The 24,672-nt window shown below is 36.3% G+C and overlaps 1 protein-coding gene across 1 annotated transcript in view; it reads right to left on the reverse strand.

Annotated features, from left to right (window-relative positions):
- Positions 1-24,672, reverse strand: part of BAZ2B (bromodomain adjacent to zinc finger domain, 2B) — a 324,998-nt gene that overhangs the window by 38,603 nt on the left and 261,723 nt on the right. Inside the window, exons 21-25 of the mRNA XM_006880802.1 lie at positions 10,775-10,915; positions 6,815-7,069; positions 5,613-5,827; positions 3,338-3,412; positions 548-791 (exon numbers count right to left, since the gene is read on the reverse strand). Coding sequence (XP_006880864.1) covers positions 548-791; positions 3,338-3,412; positions 5,613-5,827; positions 6,815-7,069; positions 10,775-10,915 — 930 coding nt within the window. The remainder of the gene's footprint in view (positions 1-547; positions 792-3,337; positions 3,413-5,612; positions 5,828-6,814; positions 7,070-10,774; positions 10,916-24,672) is intronic.

Consider the following 24,672-nt stretch of genomic DNA (forward strand, 5'->3'; position numbering starts at 1 on the left):
TTCAGTAGAATCTTGCTTGCATGTGAAATCAATGATATTGTTCTGTAGTTGCCACACTCAGCTGGGTCACCCTTCTTTGGTATGGGAACAAATATAGACCTCTTCCAGTCAAGTGGTTGTTCTCCAGATTTCTTGGCACAACTTGGTGAGCACATCCATGGCAGCATCTGTTAGCTGAAATATGTCAATTGGAATACCATCTATTCCGGGGGCCTTATTTTTTGCTATTTCCTTCAAAGCAGCTTGAACTTCTGCCTTCATCACCACAGGCTCTGGCTCAAATGCTATTTCATTAAATTCTTCTGTATCTGCCAATTCCTTTCAATACAATGACTCAGTAGATTCTTAATATAGAGAAAGAAAAATTTAACTTGTTTTATTCATTGTGTGTCTTCTATTCAATATTTACTTAAGCATCATAAAAAATATAATAGTAATTTTTTGGATAAAGAAACTATGGCAAGTGTCAAATACAGAATTCAGTGTTATTTCAACTATATAACACAGCCTGGTAGCTATGTATTAAAACCAACATAAAATTTATTACCTCATCTTCACAAGTATCTGTCTTCTTTCCTTTTTTGTCTTCTTTATCTTCTTCATCCTCATCATCTTCATCACCTTGATCATCACTATCATCATCATCATCATCATCGTCATCACTGTCTCCTCCCTTTCTTCTTCTCTTCCGTCCTGGAGTGGGTGTGCCCAAGGAATGTTGTTCTTCCCCAAGGTCAATGCCACCGGAAGCATCTCTTTTACCTGTTTTCTTAGCATGAATGATTCTAAGCCTATAAAGATAATAAAATCATGATGATGGAATAAAAGATTCTCTATACTTTTTAAAGTACTTGAATTTTAAATACAAACATGGCATATTCTTACATTAAAAATATTTAATAATAGAAATTAAAATTGGTAAAACTTAAGCAATATATTAATGCAAATTACAGTATATATTAACTTTCAAGCATTATTCTATATATCTCTTTCATATTATATTATATAAAAAGTAACAAATGATAACTTCTGATCTGACCTTATCAGATTGAACAAATTAAATTGAAATTACTATAGAGAAATATGCTTTTATATAGAACTTGAATATTTTCAGAAGTATATTTCCTAGGGTGGTTGTTGTGTGCTATCAAGTCAGAACTGACCATAGGGGACCCTCCAGCAGGTTTTCAGAGGCAATAAACTGAATAGGAGAAGACAGTCCATTCTTTTCTCATATTTACTGGTTGTTGTTGTTGTTATGTGCTGTCAAGTTACTTGCAACTCATAGTGACCCTATGTACAACAGCCCTGAAATCTCAATTATCCTGTGCCAATCTTATTATCTTTGACACACCTGCACTCATTACCTCAGTCACTGTATCAATCATCACTGGTCTCCCTCTCTTTCTCTGTCCCTCCATCCTTCCAAGCATGATGTCCCTCTCCAAGGACCAGTCCCTTCTTGCAACATGCCCAAAGTATGTCAGACGAAGCCTCAGAATCCTAGCCTCCAAGGAGCAGGCTGTCTTCACCCTCTCTAGGGTGAACCTGTTTGTTCTACTGGCAGTCGATGGTATATTCAAAACTCTTCTCCAGCACCACAGTTCAAAGGCATCAATTCTCTTCCTATCATCCCTAGTCACTGTCCAGCTTTTTGATGCATAGCAAGCAATTGCAAAGACTATGGGCTAAATCAGGTGCACCTTAAATCTCCAGACTGACATCGTTGCTCTTCAGTACTCTGGAGAAGTCCCTGACAACAGACTTTCCCAATGCAATTTGTCTCCTGATTTCCTTGCTACTGGAACCAAAGGTGTTGATTGTGGAGCCAAGCAAATTAAAGCTGTTAACAATCTCTTCACCATCCAACATGATGCTGCTATTTGGCCCAATGGTGAGAATCTTTGTTTTCTTGATGTTGAGCTTCAATCTGTATTGAAGGCTGCAGTCCTTGATCTTCTGCAGCAAGCGCTTCAGGTCCTCCTCAGTTTCAGCAAGCAGGGTTGTGCATCTGCATAACACAGGCTGTTGATGAATCTTCCTCCAGTCCTGATGCCACATTCCTTCTCGTACAGCACAGCCTCCCAGATGACCTTTTCTGCACATAGATTTAAAAGCTATGGAGACAGAATACATCCCTGGTGTACACTCTTCCCAATATTGAATCATGCAGTGTTGCCTTGCTCAATTTGATGACTGCCTCTTGGTCCAAGTACAGGTTTCGCATAAGCACAAGCAAACATTCTTGGATTCCCATTTTTTTCAGAGTTATCCAGTTTGTTATGATCCACACAGTCATATTCCTTTGCACAATGAAACACAGGTAAGACATTCTTCTGGTATTCTCTGCTTTCAGACAACATCCATCTAACATTAACTATAATATCCCTAGTACCATGACCTCTTCTAAATCCAGCCTGGACTTCTGGCATTTTTCTGTTGACGTGCTGCTCCAGCTGTTTTTGGATCATTTTCAGCAGAATCTTGCTTGCATGTGATATTAATGATATTGTTTGATAATTTCCACAGTCTGTTGGGTCATCAACATACTTTCGAATGGGAACAAATATAGATCTTTCCAGTCAGCTGGCCAGGTGGTTGTCCTCCAAATTTCTTGGCACAACTTAGTGAGTGCATCCAAGGCAGTGTCTGTTTGTTGAAATAAGTTAATTGGTATGCTGTCAATTCCTGGAACCTTGTTTTTTTGCCAATTCTTTCAGAGCAGCTTTAACTTCTTTCTTCATCACCACAGGCTCTTGCTCATATGTTGTTTAAGGAAATTCTTCTGTGTGAGTAATTCCTTCTGGTACAGTGACTCTGTATACTCCTTCCATCTTGTTTTAACGCTTCTTGGATCATTTAATATTCTGCCCAAGGTATCCTTAAGTCTTGCAACTCATGGCTTGAGTTTGCTTTTAAATCCCTTCAGCTAACAAATGCTGAGTGAGTTCAGCTCAGTGTTGAATAATTTTGACAGTATCACACTCTCTTAAAAAGCATACCTTAATTAGTAAGCAATTAAGAAAGATTTTATTCATGTCAAAAACAATACAAAAAGCAACAAAAATCCTTAAAAATGTGATTGCTTGCCTCTTTTGAAATAAAAAAGATACAGCAACTTTTCCCAATTTTAAAATAAATAAACCAAATAAATCTCATTACAATGTTTGTTCATTGAAAATTCTGGTACTGAACTTTATTAATTTCATATCCTGTTGTAATTATCTTTTACAATTTTTATATTAAAAAGATAATTTTTAATCCTAGAAACATATGTTTTACAGAGAATCCTGGGCAAAGATGAAACAGTACATTAATTTTAATAAAAATTACTTACTTTCTGAGTTTGCCTTCTACTACCCACTTATCTCTTCTCAAGTTTGACATATAATCGATATTCTTGTCAATTTCACTGCAATACATAAGTTCAGTAAGAGACATAAAATAATTTCAATTAAGTCAGTACATTTTTGAAAGTAAAAATGGTTCAGTTGATTCATTCTGTGTGTGTGTATTTAAATATGTACATTATGTTAAAAAATAATTTCTTCGATGAATATAAAAAAAAAATCTTTGAGATTTCTACTTAAAACAAGATAAGAACTACCTATTAGTTGCCTCAGAATTACAACATTCTAAACTTTGGCTTGTGTATGTAAAACTCTGATCATTTCTGAAACCATATAATAAATGGGAACACATATGAACATCTTCATGTCCATATATGTACCTATAATATGTATGCATATAAATGTCCAAAAAGAAATTAAGAATATTAGGCTAATTGGTGATGTTATGAGGGCATCAAATCATTTCTGAAACCATATAATAAATGAGAACACATATGAACATCTGCATGTCCATATATGTACCTATAATATGTATGCATATAAACGTCCAAAAGACATTAAGAATATTAGGCTAATTGGTGATGGTATGAGGGCATCAAGTCTAGCAGTAGTGTTATAAGTGTGCCATCCAGTCGAAACAAACTCCTAGCTGACTTTCTAGAGGGTTTTCAGAGGTATGTATATATACACACACACACACACACCCCTCCTCCTAGTAAGCTATAAGCCATGTGAACTGTGTGACATTCAATTTATGTCTATGTATGTTTAAAATAAGCATTACTCCGTATTACCATTTGTTTTAAAGTCTATGCTTAATTAAATGATACATTGATGATATTATAAAACATAAATGCTATCATACATTTGGGATTGATTGCCAATAAAAAGCAAAGAGAAAGGAAAAATTTTATCAATACAGTAATATAGCAAAATCATATGCAAGAAAATACTTGGCTCTGAATATTTCCTGAAAATGTTGAAAGACTATTTTTATAGAATAGAAATATATTTAAAAATACAAAAATACCATTAAAATTTATAAATTAAGGCACAAATGGAAACCTCTCAAAGTCATTGCTATTGAGTTAGAATTGACTCATTCAGAGCTGACCTTTCAGGGGGGTTTTGGGAGGTTGTAAATCATTCAGAGAGGGGAGCTCTGGTGGCCTAGTGGCAAGAAGCTGCACTGCAATCCCAGAGGTATGCGGTTCAAATCCACCAGATGGTCTACTGGAGAAGGAGGGACAATCTCCTCCTGTACCAGTCAGATCTGACTTGATGGTACACGCACAAAAAAATTTAAAAAAAAAATAAAATAATAAAAATAAGTTTTAAAAAATCATTCACAGAAGCAGCTTTGGTGGCTTAATAGTGAAAAAGCTTCACTGCAAATCCAAAAGCATGTGGTTTGAACCCACCAACTGTTCTGCGGGAAAATCTCCTCTTGTGCAATATATTGCCTCTAGCAAACCTGCTGGAGGATCAGTTATGGGCCAGTTCTGATTCAATGACAAATAACAACAACAAATCATGTGGAGAAGATGGTTCCTCTCCCCCTCACTCCACTAGAGCTCCGTATAATAATGAAAAGCAAGAATAAAATGAACATAAATTTGTTCATCAAGCCCTTAACATTATAGTGTGAGCAAAGTATTTTGAATCATGAGATTAAGTATTTTTTAAAACACTAATTAATACTGGTAAATTAGTAATTAAAAAATATATTTTGTTGTTGTTGTTGTCTTCAAGTCGAGCACAACTCATAGTGACCCTATGAACAAAAGAGTTGAAGCCTATATCTACATCTATTAACATTTATCAAAGTTCACAGAGGCATGTTATTTAGGAAATATAGATAATAAAATTTTTTAAATGGCTGGACAGTTCTATGGATACCTACAAAGAAAAATCAATTACTCCTCTATCCTTGAAAAATTTCAAGGAAAAGAAAAATTTTGAGTTCTGGTGATAGTACAAGGGAAAAAACACAAAAATTTTTCAATGATCAAAGGAAAAAATAATAAATTAAAAATAAAAGGTTACTCAAGTATGACTCAAAAGATATTTATTAAATACTGTGTAGATATATAGAAACAGTATTATTGGTCCTTCCTGAATGGTGAGATTAAGTGTAATTTTAGTTTTTCTTTTTATGCTAGTTTTTAACTTACACATTTTCTCTATGTAATTTATACAACACAGTGATTAGATAATTAAAAATAGAAGGGAAGCACCTGAAAACAATGCACATACACTCACCTCACAACACTCTTGCTACATGCTAGTTCATTGATCAAGAAAGCCAGGACGGAGGCTTTTTGCGCTGGAGTGTGAGCCTGAAAAGCTTTTGTCTTCAGGCTTTCAGTAAGCTCAGTTTGTCCACAGTGGGCTTCCATAAAAATCTGCAAAATCTCTGAAACATTGTCTCGATTCACACCAACATTCAGCAAATGCTCTCCAAGAGCTGTTTTGGCCTATAAAAATGTGATGGTTTTCTCAGTCTTGATCACAATCATTAATTTATAGCATAAAAAACAGTAAGATTAAAAATTACTGATATTATGCAGTTTACATATTACTGACAAGGACTGTATTCATATTTTTAAAGAAGACTTAAACAGACAACAGCACGTAGAAAAGTATGAAAATACTTTTATCTTTTGGTTCCTTCTTTAAAAGCTTGGTTAAAAGTCAAGCAGAGAGAGATGAGTAAGTATATTCATGTGTGGCAGAAGTTAAAAATCATCAATCACAACTAATTTAACAGCCAAAATTGTTGCAAGATTTCTTTTCAAAGTGGTGAGGTTTAAAAGCACCACTGATGTATTTTCTGACTTTATGGGTCTTAGGTTTTGTTGCCTAGTCCAATAAATGAAACACAGAGATGGAGGAAAAACTCGTTTGCATCTAGAAGCCCTTTCCCTCTACAGTAGTAGCTAAAGCAAAGCTGGCTACAAAGTGTATATTAATTGAAATGAAGATAAATGTGAATTTATTGAATATCTACTGAGCAATACAGAATAAACATGCCAATCTGTAGACTCCTTCACTGGCTTCAATTACAGTATTCAGAGAGAACAAAGTTTAATTTTCAAAGGCGCAAACAATTCCTAATTGTTTCATGAATTATGAATTATCCAGTTCTGCTGGATATCACTTGGGTATTTTCTCAAAGCAATCTGGTCATTGCCTAAAGCTAAGAAGCTTGTGGGACCGGGCCCACATTCTTTAGGCTTTCTAAATTAGATTCTTTTAGGTATCTGTCAGGTGAAATCAGAGCAAATGCATATTTAACTTTGTGAGACATTAAGTAAAAGACCCCCCCCAAAAAAATAACAACCCCAAAACAAAACTGGATTAGTCTATAAAGTCTTCTGCTAAAAATCTAAAGCTGGCTATCAATACACTGACAGTAAAAAAATTGTAAGGGTTTGTTTTTTTTTATATTTCATTTTTTTTACCTTGTATCCTGTAATTAGACCTGGATCACATACAGCAGCTGAGAGGAGCCTCACAAGCAAGTCTTGTACTTCACCCATGCTGTCCCCTATATTTAGCAATCCCTCTTGAAGAACACTCAGGTTTGGAACATCAATATTCACATCAAAGCCCAAAACTTTACCAAAGTTTCGCAAGAACTGCACCACCATGAGACAGTCTGAAAATGTACTTCCAGAGAGAACAAGTCCTGGAATACGAGGCAACTCTGGCAAAGGCTGGAAAGAAAACAAACAGAAAACATTTCAAGAGCCATGATTTCTATTTTTTTTAATTTTTATTTTATTATTTTTGTGTGCGTGTACTGTCAAATCAGATCTGACTGGTACAGGAGGAGATTGCCCCTCCTTCCCCGGCAGAGCATCTGGTGGATTCGAACCATGCACCTCTGGGATTGTAGTTGCAGCTTCTTGCCACTAGGCCACCAGAGCTCCCCCGAGCCATGATTTCTAGAATTAAAAAAAAACCCAAAAATAAAAAACACAACAAAACCCACACCAAAAACCTAACAAGCTATTTTCTATAGATTGTATTAGCACTTTCCCCTCTGGATGGTAAACTCCCCAGAGGCATTTCTGCAACCCCCATAAAACTGAACATAGTGTCTTGAAGACAAGTTACAATTCAATAAATTTTGAATGATGCCAATATGACTTTAGATCTCTGCAAAAGAAAATACTACTTTCAATTAACTTACATATTGATACAACATATATAAGTGAAGCAAAAGTCAAATAGCAGATATGAAATAAACATTTCACATGACCTTATCATGGACATATTTAAATAGTATATATGCACAGATTGATATGACTTATAATATACTTCCTTTTGGTAACTCAGAAACTAACATTTTGTATCTGTGGCTTGTATAGTTGGAAAGAGTGGCACCATCTATGGCTAATGAATGCAAATAATTTATGAGGCTGGCATGGTCAGAACACATGACCCTGAACATAAACCCAGTTATAATGCAACCCACTGTCTTTAGGCTTCTCTGTATTTAGTCAAACATTAACATTGCAGTTCAGCATTAAAAATTTAAAAAAGAAAGCCTCTGTTAAAATAAGCTCACATGTTATCTTCTTAACTATGTTCCCTTCTCAAGTGTGTCTATAATAAAATTTCAATGTCTAACTATAGCACCAATTTGCCATAGACATTTAGAAAATTCAATACATGGGTAATCCAAATTAAAAATATTTTTGTTCTTAGCTGGAACTCAATAAAATTACAGTAAATTTTGACTGGGGAAAAAAAAGGTGATGTAACTAATTCTGTTTACATGAAGTAGTTCTTCAAAAATTTACCACAACTTTGTATTGACTGAAATAACTACTGAAAGTTTTATTTGGCATTTTAAACATTTGTTTATTACAGGCTTATTAAATGTGTTAATCTATGTATAGGCAGTCCTCAGGTTATAAAAGTCTAGTTTATATACAACTTATAGTTATGAATCACATCTTGTAAAATCTACTATATTAAAAATTTGAAATAGGCACAATGGTTATAAAAATAATAGCATCAAGACCTTATTATGAAATACTGCATTAATAGGCTAATGAACTTTTTGTGTATCTCAAGGTGGTTTTTTTTTCATTTTCATGTACAGAAAGATATACTACATTATAATACAGCAAAATAAACATTTGGCTGAATATCAGATACAAATTGCACTTGATTGCTCCAACTTGTGTACAAATTCTACTTAAAAGACAGATTTAGCAACAAACACATTCATAATCCAGGGGCTGACTACAGCTATAATATTGTTGTTTGTTGGGTGCCCTTGATTGGACTCTGACTCATAGCACCCCTAGTAAAACAGACTGAAACCTTGCCCAATCCTGTGCCAGCTTCACAATTTCTGTTCCGTGTACGCCCGCTGGTGTAGTCATTATCTCAATCCATCTCCTTCCTCACTTCCTATGATCCTCCACCTTTCCAAACACGATCCCTTCGTATAAGGATTGAACCCTTCTGCTGACAGTCCCAAAGTATGTAAAACAAAGAATAATGTTCTTGTCTCTAAGGAACACCCTAGCTATAGTTAGGAAATTTTAAACACTGAGATAACGGATATAAGTAAGAACTTCAAGAAATAACATACGATAAAGAGGCAATGGTGATGAAGGAGGAAGTTCAGGCTGCTTTGAAGGATTTGACAAAAAATAAAGCCCCAGGAATTGATGGAATACCAGTAGACATATTTCAACAAACAAGTGCTGCCCTGCATATGCTTACCAGGTTGTGCCAAGAAATCTGACCAACTGAGTGGAAGAGACCCATATTTATTCCCATTCAAAAAAAAAAGTGACCTGTCAGAGTGTGGAAATTACTGAACAATATCACTGATATAGCACACTAGCAAAATCCTGCTGAAGATTATCCAGAAATGACTAGAACAGTACATTGACAAAGAACTACCAGAAATACAAGTTTGGTTTAAAAGAGGTCATGGCACAAGAGATATTATTGCTAATGTCAGATGGATTTTGGCAGAAAGCAAAAGAGTAGCAGAGGAATAATGTCTGTGTTTCACTGACAATGCAAAAGCATTTGACTGTGTGGATCACAACAAATTGTGACTAATCTTGAGGAAAATGGGAATCCCAGAACATCTAATTGTGCTTATATGAAACCTATACTTGGACCAAGAAGCAGCCCTCAGAACAGAGCAAGGAAATGCATGGTTGAAAATCAAGAAAGGAGTGCATCAATCTATATGCAGAACAGATAATTCAGGAAGCAGGGCTTTATGAGAAGGAATGTGGCATCAGGATTGAAAGAACACTCATTTACAACCTATGTTATGAAAATGACACAACCTTGCTTGCCGAAACTAAAGAGGACACAAAGCACTTGCTGCAGAAGGTCAAGGACTAATCGTCAATATGAATTGAAGCTCAACATCAAGAAGACAAGGATTCTCAACCTTGGGCCAATTGACAGCATCATGATAGATGGAGAAGAAATTGAGGTTGTTAACAATTACAGCTTGCTTGGCTCCACAATCAAAACTCTCAGCACCAGCAGTCAGGAAATAAAAAAAAAAAAGAATTACACTGGGGAAATTCTGCCATCAGAGACCTCTCCAGAGTACTGAAAAGCAATGATGTCAGTCTAGAGACTAATGTGTGCTTAATCCAGAACACGGTCTTTGCAATTACTTGCTATGTTTCAGAGAGCTGGACAATGACAGAGGATGACAAAAGAACAATGCCTTCTAATTGTTGTTGGAGAAGAGTCTTGAACATACCATGGACTGCCAAGAAAAGAAACAGGTCTGTCTTGGAAAGGGTGAAACCAAGTTTCTCCTTAGAGGCTAGGATTTTGAAGCTATGTCTCATATTCTTTGATCATGTGGCCAGGAGAGACTGGTCCTTGGAGAAGGACATCATGCTAGGAAGGGTGAAGTGGAGAGAAAGAGGTCGAATGAGATGGACTGATACAGTAACTGGGGAAATGGATGTTGGTGTGTTGGAACTAGTGAGACTGGTTCAGGACAGGACAGGCTTCAGAGCTGCTGTACATAGTGTCACTATGGGTTGCAGGCGACTATCAGACAGCATATAATAACATTCATTTTTACATGAAAGAATTTATGCTAAGTAAATAAATATTAATATAATCCAATATCTACAAAAGTGTTAAAAATATATTTTAAATATCTTTGAGAAGTATGTCTAAAAATCAAGAGACAATCATTACTTGTATCTGAGATGAATAGGGAATATATGTAAATATGGATGCTTTGGTTTACTGGAGGCCCACCAGGACAGGCAAAACAACCCAAACCTGGAAATCCATGCTTTATTTAAAAATGAAAAGCTTTCTCAGAGGTAGACTTAGCAAAGCAATCAAGCGAGAAGAAAGGAAAATAAAAACATTTTAATGAAACAGTAACATATATAGATTACCTTTTGGTCTGCTAAGCACATGTCTTCATTAGGTTTCTTTAGCTCCTTTGCTATTTCTAATTCTAATCTTCTTTGTTCGAGTTTACGTTCCTTATTTAATCGTTTTTCATCACGTTTTTCTTGCTTCAACCGTTCTTTTTCCTTAAAAAGAAAATCATGTCTATGTATTTTCCTTAATCATGCTGCATCGGTTAGAAAAAGGACTCTGTTAAAATTTCAAAGGTAATCAAAGTGTCATGAGTTCCATGAAGTGATTACAGACTTTTTCTTAAGAAATTCAGGAATAAACCTGGGATTATGTAAAAATAATGACTCTTTAAAAATCACCACTGATGGGAAACACCAAACATCTACATCATTAAAATGACGACATACTCCTAAAAAAAAAAAATCACCACTGATGTCTAAAGCTTGGTGCAGCTGGTTGTAAAGATTTTTAACAAAATAAAGGCATTTTAAAAGAAAAAAAGAAATAATGACTTATTTTGCTTTCCACTATTTCTCCTTCTTCAAATTAATCTTATAACTATATATGTTCAGTATCAATATTCAAATCAATGAAAACTATGTCATTACTTAAAATGTATTCAAATGTTTCTTGTGTTTATAACATGGGACTAAAACATTATAAACAGGTATAGGTAGCAGTCTATCATTATGAACAAGATCTGTTCTTAAGTATTTAAGTCAAATTTGTAGTTAAGTCAGAACAGGTGCATATGGTTCTTACTTAGCCTTTTTTTCAGTGCAAGAAAACAAAGTCTGTTGACACACTGTGTTACATGTTGGTCTCCAAACGGCAAGGCTGGCAGTCTGAATCCACTAATTGTTCCATATGACAAAGTCAGTCCCTCCTGTAAGATTTATAGCCTCAAAAACCTGACAGTCAATATGAATCAGAACAAGCTTGATGGCAGGGGTGACTTCAGAGCAAGCACTGCTTCGAAAGCTTTACTATGATTTAAAGGTTGTATGTGCAGCAAATGACGTGATTGTGATGAAGAATTTGTTGTGAGGAGGGGTTGGTTTCATCTTTTCAAAGTGAGGGCAAAGTTACATCATTAAAAGGAAAGCTGGAGTTGTCCACAAGTCACATGTTTGTAACCTGGGTACTACTGTCTGTTCATAAAATGCACAAGGGCAAATACATATCTTAAAAAAAGGAAACTGCCTTGTATTAACATAAAAATCTAACTAGTTTCAGGAAGGAAAGCAGGATTTACAGTAGATAAGCAAAAGGAACATGTTTGAATTTGCAAAAGCCTCTCTCTTTCAAAGTGAATAAGATAGCAGCTGTAATGAAGTAAAAAATATTTTTTACCACTATAAACAACATTTAAGAGACTATAGATTCCACAGGTACTTTCAAAAACATTAAAAAATATTTAGAATAAACGCAGCAATATGAAATAGCTTTCTTGTCTTTCTGTTGTTAAGATACTCTGTCAGAAGTGGAATTTAGAGAATTTCTATTATAATGCTAGTACCATTACTCTGTTATACTTTCAAACAAAACAAAACTCAGTAGAATGAGGAGGCCATTCTAACCTACCCTTCTCACACATCATAGACATTCTTCTAAGGCCTAATGTCCTTGAAGAAAAAAATTTTTCCATTTTTTATCAAATTATGGTCAAACTCCTTTTAAACTTATACTATCTTCTATTCCCAGTCTACTTCTATCTTCTACCTAAATTTAATCAAACAATTTGCAATCCCTGAGAAATAACTTTGGCTTTCTAACTTTATTATATATAAATTTCTTATATTAGAGCATTCTGATGGAGGTCATTACTATCATTTTACTTATCTAAATTCAAATGAAGCACTACTATCTCCTCAATCTTACCAAGTTAACTAATAACTGTACTACTTACCTTTGCTTATATCATAACACTTTTCTACCCTAGTAACCATGTTAACTCCTTAGTCATAAGGCTGGCACAATCTGATAGGTGGAGGTAGGGCTTGGTAAAAGAAAGGGGAACGATTTGGGGTAAAAAAAAGTGTATACAAACTCTGCAAGAAAACCAGTATAAAACAAAAATTTTATTTAAAAAAACAAATAAATCCATTTTTAAAGTCTCTACGACACATTTGATGTATGAGATAAATTCAGCAATATGTTGACTTTATGTTTACTATTATATCTCACTTCTTATGTATATTTGTTTTAGGCATAAGTAAGCTAGTAAGAAATGGAAAAAACCTTAAAACCCCCCAAAACTTGGATACGAGGAATATGTCTTCTTTTTTATGAGTGTAATTGTGAGGTTAAGTACTTTCCCCTCATTCATTTTATAGGGATAGTTCTGGGGGAATTAGTTGAGCTGTTACTGATTAGTTCAAATATTACGAGGGTAAATCATAAGACACTTATGCGGCAAATCGTGCAGATAACCAGCACACAAAAAAAGTTTTCTCTTTTAAATGTGTTAATTATAAATGAAAAGTTTTGTTTGAAATAAAAAGGAGCTCTGGTGGCCTAATGGTGTGAAGCTGTACTGCAATCCCAAAGGCATGTGGTTTGAGTTCACCAGCTGCTCCATGGAAGAAGGTTGGGCAATCTCCTGTATGATTTATTGTCTCTGAAAACCTGCTGGTGGGTCCGCTGTGGGTTGGTTCTGAGTCAAATGGATACAACAACAACAAGTGATATAAAAGGGGAACTCTTATGGCCTACTGGTTAAGAAGCTGTGCTACAAGCACGTAATTTGACTTCACCAGCTGCTCCAGGGGAATATGATGAGTAATCTCTTTCTGTGGAATTTACTGCTTCTGAAAACCTGCTGGAGGGTCAGTTATCACCCAACTCCAGGGGCACACAACAACAGTGATATAAAATATACAGCATTTATAAGCAGTATTCTCACATTATAGATTTTTTCAAATCAGTGTTGTTAGGTAAAATCCCAGGTTATTTTAATTAAATCTCTTTTTTAAAAGAAGCTGTAGAGTTATGGGTACAAGCTTTTCCTCAAATTGGTTCTTTTAATTGGTTTAAGGAAAGCAATGCTATTCTAAGAACTTTCCAAAAGGAAGATTTAACTTTTTAGTTTCTCAGTAGTTTGATTAGTTAGGGAAACAAAAGAAAAATATTGTTCTACTGGCTTGCATATAATAATTTGTATGAATTGTGTTTCACTGATTTATATTTTATATTGTGCTTTCTACAATCATTCATGCAATTGTTACTATTGATCTCTGCCTATCATTACCTCTTTTTGAGTACCCAATGAATCTTCATATTTTTCACCCATTGGCAAACAAATGGACTGAGAAATTGTGGTACATTCACTCGAAGGAATACCACACAGCACTAAGGAACAACAATTTCATAAAATACTATATAATACGGGAGAGTCAAGAGAGCATGAGCATTATGTTGTGTGAAGTAACTTAGTCTCATAAGGACAAATACTGTGTAAGACTATTTAAAAAAAAAAAAGAAGGATAACTAGTAAGATATGTACAGATGTCCATCAGGGGAAGGAGAAGTGGGCAGAAAATGAGAAAGGATGAAAATCTCTAGGATAGCAGACTTTAGTAGGTGGGTGGAGGGGTGGGTGGGGGTGTGTGTGTGTGTGTGTGTGAGAGAGAGAGAGAGAGATGGAATGAAGATTCATTGGGTACTCAAAAAGAGGTAATGATAGGCAGAGATCAGCAAGCAACAAATGCTGGCGAGGTTGTGGAGAAACTGGAACCCTGATTCACTGTTGGTGGGAGTGTAAAATGGTGCAACCCCTGTGGAAAGCAGTATGGCGCTTTCTCAAAAAGTTGCAAACAGAGATACCATTTGACCCAGCAATTCCACTACTGGGAATATACCCTGAAGAGACCATAGCTGACATCCAAGCAGATATATGCACACCCATGTTTATTGCAGCTTTGTTCACAATAGCAAGGAGTTGGAAACAACCTAAGTGCCCATCAACAAACGAATGGCTAGAGAAGCTGTGGTATATTCGCACAATGGAATACTATGCTGTATTAAAAAACAAGGAACTCATGCAATATTATTCAAAATGGTTGACTCTGGAGAACATTATGCTGAGTGAAATATCCCGGTCACAAAAGGACAAATATTACATGATGCCACTGTTGTAGAATGGGACTGTCCTTGGGGTTGGGGAGAGACTGAGTAAGATGGGTTCAATAATGTATACTGCACTGAAACAGAGGAGGGAGAAAACTGTTTAAAAGAGATATATAACTAGGTATTTCTGTCATCACAGGAGTCTAGAGTGAGGGCTACAAGGTGGAGGGGACCTGGGGGAGGGTTTGTAAAACAATGAAAGAATCTTTTCTTTTACTTTTCCATAATTTTTGAACTCATGTACTTATAACTTGTTAGTCAAATTTGTGTCTTCTAGGTTGCAACACCCCCATGATACATCTTCAAGGATATGAACATGTACGGCCAAGCACAATCAATAAGAGTGCATCTAAATTCCAAAATCAATCTCCATAATAGTCTATGTGTTTCCTACTGCCAAAGGGGCCCTTTAGAGTAGTGAGAGAAGATCTTCACCCTGAAACCCACAGTGTCCCTTTTCAGCAGGAAGTAGCTAAGAGAATACGCCATCCCCTTTTCCTTATGACTCAGGGTGAAGTCTCTCTCAGGGAGGAGTGATAGGGAATGGCAAAGGACACACTGACAAAGAAGATTAATCAGAACTGGCTTTGACAAGCACTGTGGCATTTGGACAAGAACAAACTGGGAGGAGGGTAGAGAGAATAGTGCAACAATGAATGAATGGAAACCCAAAATCTCTGTAAATGTTTATGAAAATTAATAAAATATAATTATAAAAAAAACCAAAACTTTTCTATGCCACAGACTTAATCCAGATATATTAATGATGCCCAAAGGAGTAGTTATAAATATAACTGAGATGATTTTATGATTCACTAAAACCTGCTGTCACCCTTCATCTTAAATAGAATTTTCATTTTATATCTGTTATGTTACTTCCTTTTAAAAAGGAGAAATGCATACAAAAAGGGACAAATTTTCTTTTCACTGTGCTAATTTCTCATTGCCAATTCGAGAAGTACATATATCCTTCACAGTCACACCTGAAATGAGTTAGATACATTTAACATCTTGAGAGTTCTGGCGATGTGGAACATGACATGTTGCACTACTATGCACAACTTCAGCAGTTTGAATCCACCTGGGGGAAAAGGTGTCTCCTTCCTTAAAGATTTACAGCTGAAGAAACCTGATGAATGAGTTTTGGGGTTTTTAAAAAATTTTTACATGTAGAAAACTATTTTTACTTGATGATATGCAAATATTTTTACAATAAAAAAATTACCGCTTTATTATAAATGACAAAAATTATTTATGCTAGATGACTGACCTAAAATTAGGATTCAAAACACTTGTGAAAGATAGGCCTAGCAATCTGCTTCCTTAATGATACCTGCTGTTAGTTGTCATGGAGTTGATTTCCACCCATGGTGATCCCACGTGTAAAAATGACAGCCAAGAAAAATCCCATGGAGCAGTCCTATCCTGTCACACATGGGTTGCCATAAATTGAACTTGACCGAATGGCAATGATGCAATGAGGGTGGATTTTGGTTGGTATTTTTTTGGGGGGTGGGGTGGGAGAAGGAGGTATGTTGTGCTTGGCTTTTCTTGTTCCTTTTCAGATTTCCTTCAGATTTAGTGCTATTTTAATGGAAAAACAGTCTCTACATTTCATTTAAATGTGTAAGATTTCTAGAAATCCCATGGTTCTGGTGCAAGATAATTCTCAATCAGAGCTTTGGAGCGCCTTAAACCAGAAACTAACAGAATGTCACATTCAGTCAGTTGCTCTGGTCACAAGTCTCTTGCATGTCAGTGCATTTCTGACCCCTCAGCTGAATTGTGTTAACACCTGTAGTGGAGAAGACAGCATAGCTAGTTTGAAGCTAGTGTGTATCTTTATGATATAGTTTGAGCTGCCACACTTGTTTCAAGATGTAATGTCTAGGGCCGCCTCTGAGTCGCAGGATTGAGTCGCTGACTAACTGCTCCGGACCTGCCATGGCCGAGAGCAGCTGGGACATGGCGATGGTAGTGCAGAAGAAGGGCCCCATGGCAGCCCAGACCAAGTCCAAGCAGGCCATTTTAGTGGCTCAGAGAAGCAGCAAAGAAGTCGAGACATCCATGAAATGGGCTGCTGGCCAGAACAAGCAGCACTCTGTCACCAGTAACACTGCCAAGTAGGACCGGGAAATGGAGGAGCTGCACTATGACAGAGTGACCCTGGAAGTGGATCCATCAGGGCCAGCGAGCAAGGGGCTCACACAGTAGGATCTAGCCATGAAAATCAACGAGAAACCACAAATAAGTACCTGCTAACTATGTCAGTGTGAGGGCCATCCCTAACAACCAAGTGCTGGACAAGATCGAGAGGGCCAATGGTCTCAAGCTCCATCAAGAAGGGGCCAAGGGCCAAACGAACACAAAGCCTTACAGTCAGTCCAGCTGATATCATCTGGCGACTTCCCACTCCCAGGATAGGCCAGCTTTGCTGTGGACCCTCATCCTGTATCTGCTATCAAGCAAAGCAACTGTATGAAGTCTCTGGCCCTCTTGCCTGTTCTTCACCTGAGCGCAGCTGGGTTAGCTTGGTGGGCCAGAAGTCAGACCCCTCAGGGAGCAATGGCGGGCTGCTGGGCGAGCTGTCCAGCTCCCTGGCTGCATATCCTGAACTTTCCCAGGGGCTAATAAAAAGCTGTTGCCCTTAAAAAAATAATTCTAATGTCTATAATATTGTATTAATTAAAAGGCGCATTGCCATGGGAAAGTCTGCTGTTTAGGGACCTCTCCAAAGTACTGAAGAGCAATGGTGTCTCTCTGGAGACTATGGTGCATTTGACATAGGCCATGGTCTTCACAATCACTTGTTATGCATCAGAGAGTTGGACAATGACCAAGAAGGACAGAAGGAGAATTGATGCCTTTGAGCTGTGGTGCTGGAGAAGAGTATTGAGAATACCATGGACTGCTAAGAAAACAAACAGATTCACCCTGGAAAGGGTTAAACCAGGTGGCTCCTTGGAGGCAAGGATTCTGAGGCTCCATCTAACATACTTTGGACATGTTGTGAGGAGAGACCGGTCTTTAGAGAGAGACATCATGCTTGGGAGGGTGGAGGGACATTGCAGGAGGGGAAGGCCCTCTATGAGGTGGATTGATTCAGTGACTGGATAATTGGATGGGAGTGTCAGAGACAGTGTGATTGGCACAGGACAGAGCAGAGTTTAGGGCGGTTGTACATAGGGTCGCTATGAGTCGCAAGCGACTCGACGGCACATGACAGCAACATAATATTATATTTTGTTGTTATGTCAAGTGCTAAGATTTTACAATGGAACTTTTTAATGCTGCCAAGTTAGTCCACAAAACCCTTTGACTTATGAGAGATAGGATTTATTAAACCTATCAAAGCAAATATAAGATTGCTGACTATCCCATGGACTGCCAAAGGAACAGTTTACTCTTGCAGAAAGTGAAACCAGATTGCTCCTTCGAGGTGAGGAAGCTGAACTTTCATCTCACATACTTTGGGCATGTTATTAGAAGAGGCTATTTCTTGGAAAAGGTCATCAGCCTGGGAAAGATAGAGTCAGCAAAAAAGTGGAAGACTTGGAAAAGGACATCATGCTTGTAAAGACAGTCAGCAAAAGAGAGGAAGACCCTAAGTGAGATGGACCGGCACAGTGACTATGGCAATGGGCCTCAGTGTGTCAGAGATTATGAGGAGTGGGCAGGGTTCAGATCTATGGTTCACAGGATCTCTATAAGTTGTACTTGATTTGATGGCATTCAACAACCAAAAAACCCAACAGCAACAATCATACCCAAAAGGAAATGCTATATTTTGTTTTATGCTAATATTGGTTAAATTTTAAGGCAAGAATTAAGTCTACCTACAAATAGCTACAGAACTTATTTTTTTAAAATATATTTTAGTTTAACTATAAATAATTACAAGCATCATAGTATACTTTGATTTTTTAAATGTTTTAAAACCAACTTAATTTCTAACATTTTCTTTACAATAGTTTTTCTAGATTAGGAATTTTTTATGAATATGTGGATTCTTGGACTGTAAGTTATATATAACAATATTTTATTGTTCTAATTATAAAATGAAATTTTATTTTAAAGTTGAAAAATCTTCGATGGTAAAACACATTACATTTAAAAGTTTAATACCTCACTCAACTCACTACTGTTCAGTCAGAACTGATCTGCTTGATTTCAAACACAGTAAATCGTAAGAGAAGAGATGCAAGAGAGAGCTATGACCTCTGAGTTATCAGTGCAACTCTCCATGGACGAGGTCACCAGAGCTCTCTGGAGAATCCACAGTGTAGTGGCAGGCAGAGGGTGGTGGTGGTGGTGAGACAAAAACCAAAATAAGACAAAATAGCCTTTTACTTACTTGAAAATATTTTGTATATAATATAATCATAAGAGTGCTTTTGTGGAACAAGGTATGTGGTTAGAATCCATCAGCTGCATCACAGGAAAAAGATGGGTAATCTCCTCCCTGCAATTTACTGTCTTTGAAAACCCACTGGAAGGTCAGTTGTAAGTCAGTTCTGACTTAATGGTACATAACAACAAAATCAACATGTAATCATAAGGAACCCTGAAGGTGTAGTACTTTCTGTTGTTGTTTTGTACCATAAAGTGGGAAACAACCTACAGCTGACCCTCAGGTGGCTTTTCAGAGGCGGTTAATCACATAGGAGGAGATTGCTCGTGCTAACAGTGGAGGTTTGAATTCGCCAGCTGCTCTGTGGAAAGAAATGAGGGTGCCCTTTCCCTTCAGATGTACAGCCCTAGAAGTCACATGGAGGGTGGCTCTCAGTTGGAAATAACGTGAAAGCACTGAATTTGATTTTTCAATATAGAAGCATAAGTATTTCCAGAAATTAATAGCATGTATAAAAATAAATGTATAAAAATAAAATTTTCACTTGAAAACTATATAAGTTTAAGAAAATAAACAAGAAAAGTTGTCAAGTAGAAGACATTAGTATACTATTGTAAAGTTTACAGTATATATGATTGCAAACCAAGTCATTTTTAAGAGAATATGTTGTAAAACCATATTTTTTTATTTATACTACTGGGTCTCTTAGGTGTTTGTTCTGGGTATAATTAGAAGACTACAGTTCTTCTGACAGCAACTTGTACTCACATTTAAAGACATAAATGTAATTTAAAAGGCATAGGTTTACCTCAGGGTATAACAAAAATCAACGTGTAAATAAGATTAATAATACAATAGGTGATAAAATGTAAAAACCAAAATGGTACTGTTTTATGATCACATGTTGAATATGAGTAGAACAACTAGGAGTAATTTAAAAAAAATCTATCACTTTAGGATTAACTAGTAAAATATGTAGGGGAATTCAAGGGGGGAAAAGGGGAGCAGTGAGATGAGGATATGCAGGGGTGAAACCATAAGGTTGCACAGTTTGGTGGTGGAGTAAATGGCAAGGAAATGGGCAAAAAGACAGCATACTAATGGACAAAGTCCAGTGGTGATTAATTTTATGAAACATAATGCATGAGAATGACTGTATGAAACACAATACGAACAAAGAACAGTGTGAAGCACAATGTATAAAAACTTTGTAAGCAGATAAATAAAAACAAAACAAAACAAACCCCAACAACAACAAAAATCTATCCCTTTTACATTTAAAATTAAAAATTGAACCAGACTGATAAAATTATGCTTCATTTGGCTGAGGAAAAATCCAAATGCATTTCTTGTACTTTAGAGGTATAATTATGTCTAAAATAAATTCAAATTGCCAACTATCAGAATGTCTTAAAACTCACCAAAGTATTTTATGAAATATTCTACACTTTTCTTAGTATGAATATTTAAAAAATATTACACAGAATAACCAGTTATTAAAACGCCTTCTAAAGTCAAATAAAATTGTTAAATTTTTTTTTACTTCAATAACTCATAGATTTACTGTATCTAAATTAAACTGAAAACAGCTTTCTGAAATCCATTGTTATACAACGGTTAACATTTTATGTATTCACTCACATTCATTTACCACCCCTTAGTCAATTCTAACCCACAATGACCCTCCATCAGGCTTCAGAGGCCTTAAATCACCAGAGGACAGACTTTCCATCTCTCCAGCAAGAAGCCGCTGAAGCGTGCAGCCTTTGGGTTAGCAGTGTAACTTGGTACGAATTATGCTTCTAGAGATATTTTATCAAACAGTTAAGTTAAAATAATTTCAGATTATTTTCAGCAATGATTTAATTTTTAAAATTAAAAGAGAATACATTTGCATATTGTATTTCTAACTGAAAAAGATATTTATTAAATTCCATTTTTAATACTGTGAAAGGGCAAAAGTCCAGTTCCCCTTTTTATTTTTAACTAGTAATTACTGAGGCAAACATAAGGTTACAGAACATGCTCATCACTTGAACAACAGGGGCCGGGGTTTTATGAATTTTCTCCTTTCGAAGTGCTACTAGGTGACTTAGGAGACGTGATCTACTGTCTTCCATTTTACAGCTTTGTCTCCTAAAGTGCTGACATAGTCATTCTCTGACAGATGCATGTTTAACAACCTTTTGAAGTTTATTGATCCTTGGGGAGATGTAGCAAGACTCTTATTATTACCAGTGTTATTATTCTGTTAATATGAGTACAAATTTGTGACTGGTATAGTTTGAAATTTCTATAGTTCAAGCAGTAGATTTTTAATTAAATGTTGCTGTCTCATGTTGCTCTAAGCAGCCTTAAGCTCCCAGTGGCCATTCATGAAAACAAAAGTGTTTCAAATTACTTGAAATACAGTAGGAAATAATATTCCTTTTTTATTCATGAGGCTTAATCTTATACTATGTTATGAAAATATTTATGAGCTATTATAGGGAGGTCTGGTGGCCTGGTAGATAAGAAGTTTTCATGAATATTGAAAACACTTTGAATATGAATATTCTTTAAAAATTATAATTTGAGATATCACAGGAGATTATGCACTAACAAGATAAAAACAACACTTCTTAAAAATATCACTATTCTTCAAAAAGGCTATTCACAATCTCATTGCAACTGAGTAAATCTCAGTTCATAGTGACTTTTAAATAGGACAAAGCAGAATTGTCCTATGAGGTTTTATGGATGCTTATGGCCTCTTTTTTCTCTTTCAGCAAATGATGGATTTGAACCAGTGATCTTTGGTTAGCCACTGAGGGCTTTAACCACGGCCACAAGGGCTCCTAATAAAGGGCTACATAAAAGCCAATTTAGAATTCTGAGCTGGCTTTACTCGAATTTTCAATGGACTTACGATAAAGCCGCTCCCTTAATAATTAACAACAGAAAAAGTGACAGATTTGGACTAATCATTATAGGACTCAGGAAGAATAAAAAGTCACGATCTGTTGATTATAGACATTGCACTATAGTTTGTCCATGTTAAATAATAATGTGGAAACAGAGAAGCTCAAACAGGAATATTCTGTTAATATCCCCAAAAATGCAAGTTTACATAAAAGTGAGTGAAATTTGAATCAGCTATAAAACACCTGGCTGTTGCTTAATGGTTTACACTGAAAATAAAGTCTTATCTCTCACATAATTGTAAACACCATGAATATTTTTTTATAATAACTAAAGCAATGCTGGGCACACTGGTAATTCAAGACACTATAAAACATCTTTAATTGATCTCAAATTTATGGGTATCATTCAGTAATGAAACACAATTTATAATCATTACAACTGACAAAACTATCCAATCTGTGAACAGCTCTGTTTCTGTAATTTCATCCTTTACATACATATCTCTAAAGATTTATGTTAATTTTTGGAAATTTGTAAAAGTGGAATCATAATATTTTCAGCTCAACATTTATATATGTGATTTTATGTTGGTTTCTGAAGCTGTTTCTACTCATTCTGAGTGACTTCCTATCTGGGCTCTATGTCTAATACTATAACGACCCACATTCCTCTCCGTTCATAGTGTTGTTGGAGGCCTGTTGTTTTGAAAATGGATGGCCAATCCTTCTTCCTAGTCTTTCTTAATCTAGGAGCTCTGTTGAAATCAGGGGACGTATTGCCTTGGTTAAGTCTGCCATCAGGGACCTCTCCAAAATGCTGACGGGCACTGATGTCACCTTGAAGATCAAGGCCATCAGCTAGCTGATTCAGGCCATGGTGTTTTCAATCACCTGCTAGCTGGACAATGAATAAGAATGACAGAAGGGGGAAAAATGATGTCTTTGAGTTGCCATATTAGAAAATCATACTGAATATCCCATGAACTGCCAAAAGAACAGAGAAATGTGTCTTGGAGAAGGTGCAGCCAGAGTGCTTCCTGGGGGCAAGAATGGTGAAACGTTCGAATTTTGGACATCTAACTAGGTGAGGCTATTCCTTAGAAAGGGACAGCATGCTTGGAAAGATGGAAGGTCAGAGATGGAGAAGATGATGCCCAATAGGACGGACTGACACTCTGACTTCAGAATTGGGCTCACATGTGTCAGAGATGATAAGCACGTCCTTGCACAGGGCAAAGTTCACATTGCCTGCTCATATGGTCCTTATGAGCTGTAATCTACTTGATGACACGTAACAAACAACAGCAGCACACTGTTTTTATTCTCTGTATTCTATAGTAGGTACTATTTTAAGAATGAGCATAAATTATTATTTATTCCATTGTTGATGGGCATTTGTAAAGGTTTTTTGGTTGTTTTTTTTTTCTGGGAAGGGTGGCTAGTATGAAAAATGCTGCCAAGTTGTTGTTGTTGTTATGTACTGTTAAGTTGGAACAGATTTTTAGTTGATCCTCCCGCAGGTTTTTATAGGTTACAGAAATTGCTCGTCTTTCTCCCTTGAAGGAGATGGTGGAGTCAAACTGCCTGTCTTTGGGTTGGCAGCACAGCTCCTTTTCATTAAGGTACCAGAGACCCCTAATGCTGTTGTGGACATACTCAATAATCTTCTGGTGTACATATCTAAAAAGTTTAGCAAGGTATAAAACTAAAGTTTTCTCAGTAATACTGATCTCAGTATATTGATGTGAGAGATCTCCTATGAATTGTTAAGATATTTACTGGTATTCTTGGTCTCTATCCAGTTTGGCCAGTCATGTGCCTTAAGATGGTGCTAAATATTCCTTTAAGGAATCTAGATCAAGGGTTCCAGATCAAGGGTCATGATTCTGATGGATTCTTAGAAGACTTTATTAGTTCTGTTTGTTTTGTCATAGCCACCCTACTCTACTCAATCCAGATTTTACCCACTTCACTTCAGCAGCTTTTCTCAAACCATGGAGAGCAAGTATGAAAAATCCGACTAGAGGTGTCTTTACAGCCCTGTGCATATCCTTTTCATTTATTAACACCATTCAAAGGTCTCCTCTTCTACTAAAACCTAGAATCTTTTGAGAAAATGCCCTGTTGGTTTGCTTTTTATTACTCTGTTTGCCTTCATTAGCTTTTCTCCTAAAGCTAACGAGGAAACATCAAAATGACAAGCCTTGGACATTTTTTACTTCTATAAAGAAATATTCTTGGTAAAGAAGAACTTGTTTTTGAAGAGTTCTCAAGAATTTTTCTTTTTTAGTTAATAATCAATCTTGTCTTCTATCTCTCTACATTATAGGACATTAGGCCAAGCTTTCTCAGTTTTGTTTTGTTTTTTTAAAATATTTTTTTTTAATTGGGAGAAACATGTTGGGGGTACAAGGAGGTGAGGGTTGGGGGCAGAAGGGTGAGGATGGGCCAGGATGCAGTTGCAGAGCTACACAGTTTGGTCGGTGTGGGGAGTAGGTGAAGGAAATGATGAGGGTCCAGTGGGGACCAGATGCTACAGAGGAATGAC

Source organism: Elephantulus edwardii, unplaced genomic scaffold, assembly GCF_000299155.1.
Source record: "Elephantulus edwardii isolate Elephantulus edwardi_28Jun2011 unplaced genomic scaffold, EleEdw1.0 scaffold00010, whole genome shotgun sequence".
NCBI lineage: Eukaryota > Metazoa > Chordata > Mammalia > Macroscelidea > Macroscelididae > Elephantulus > Elephantulus edwardii.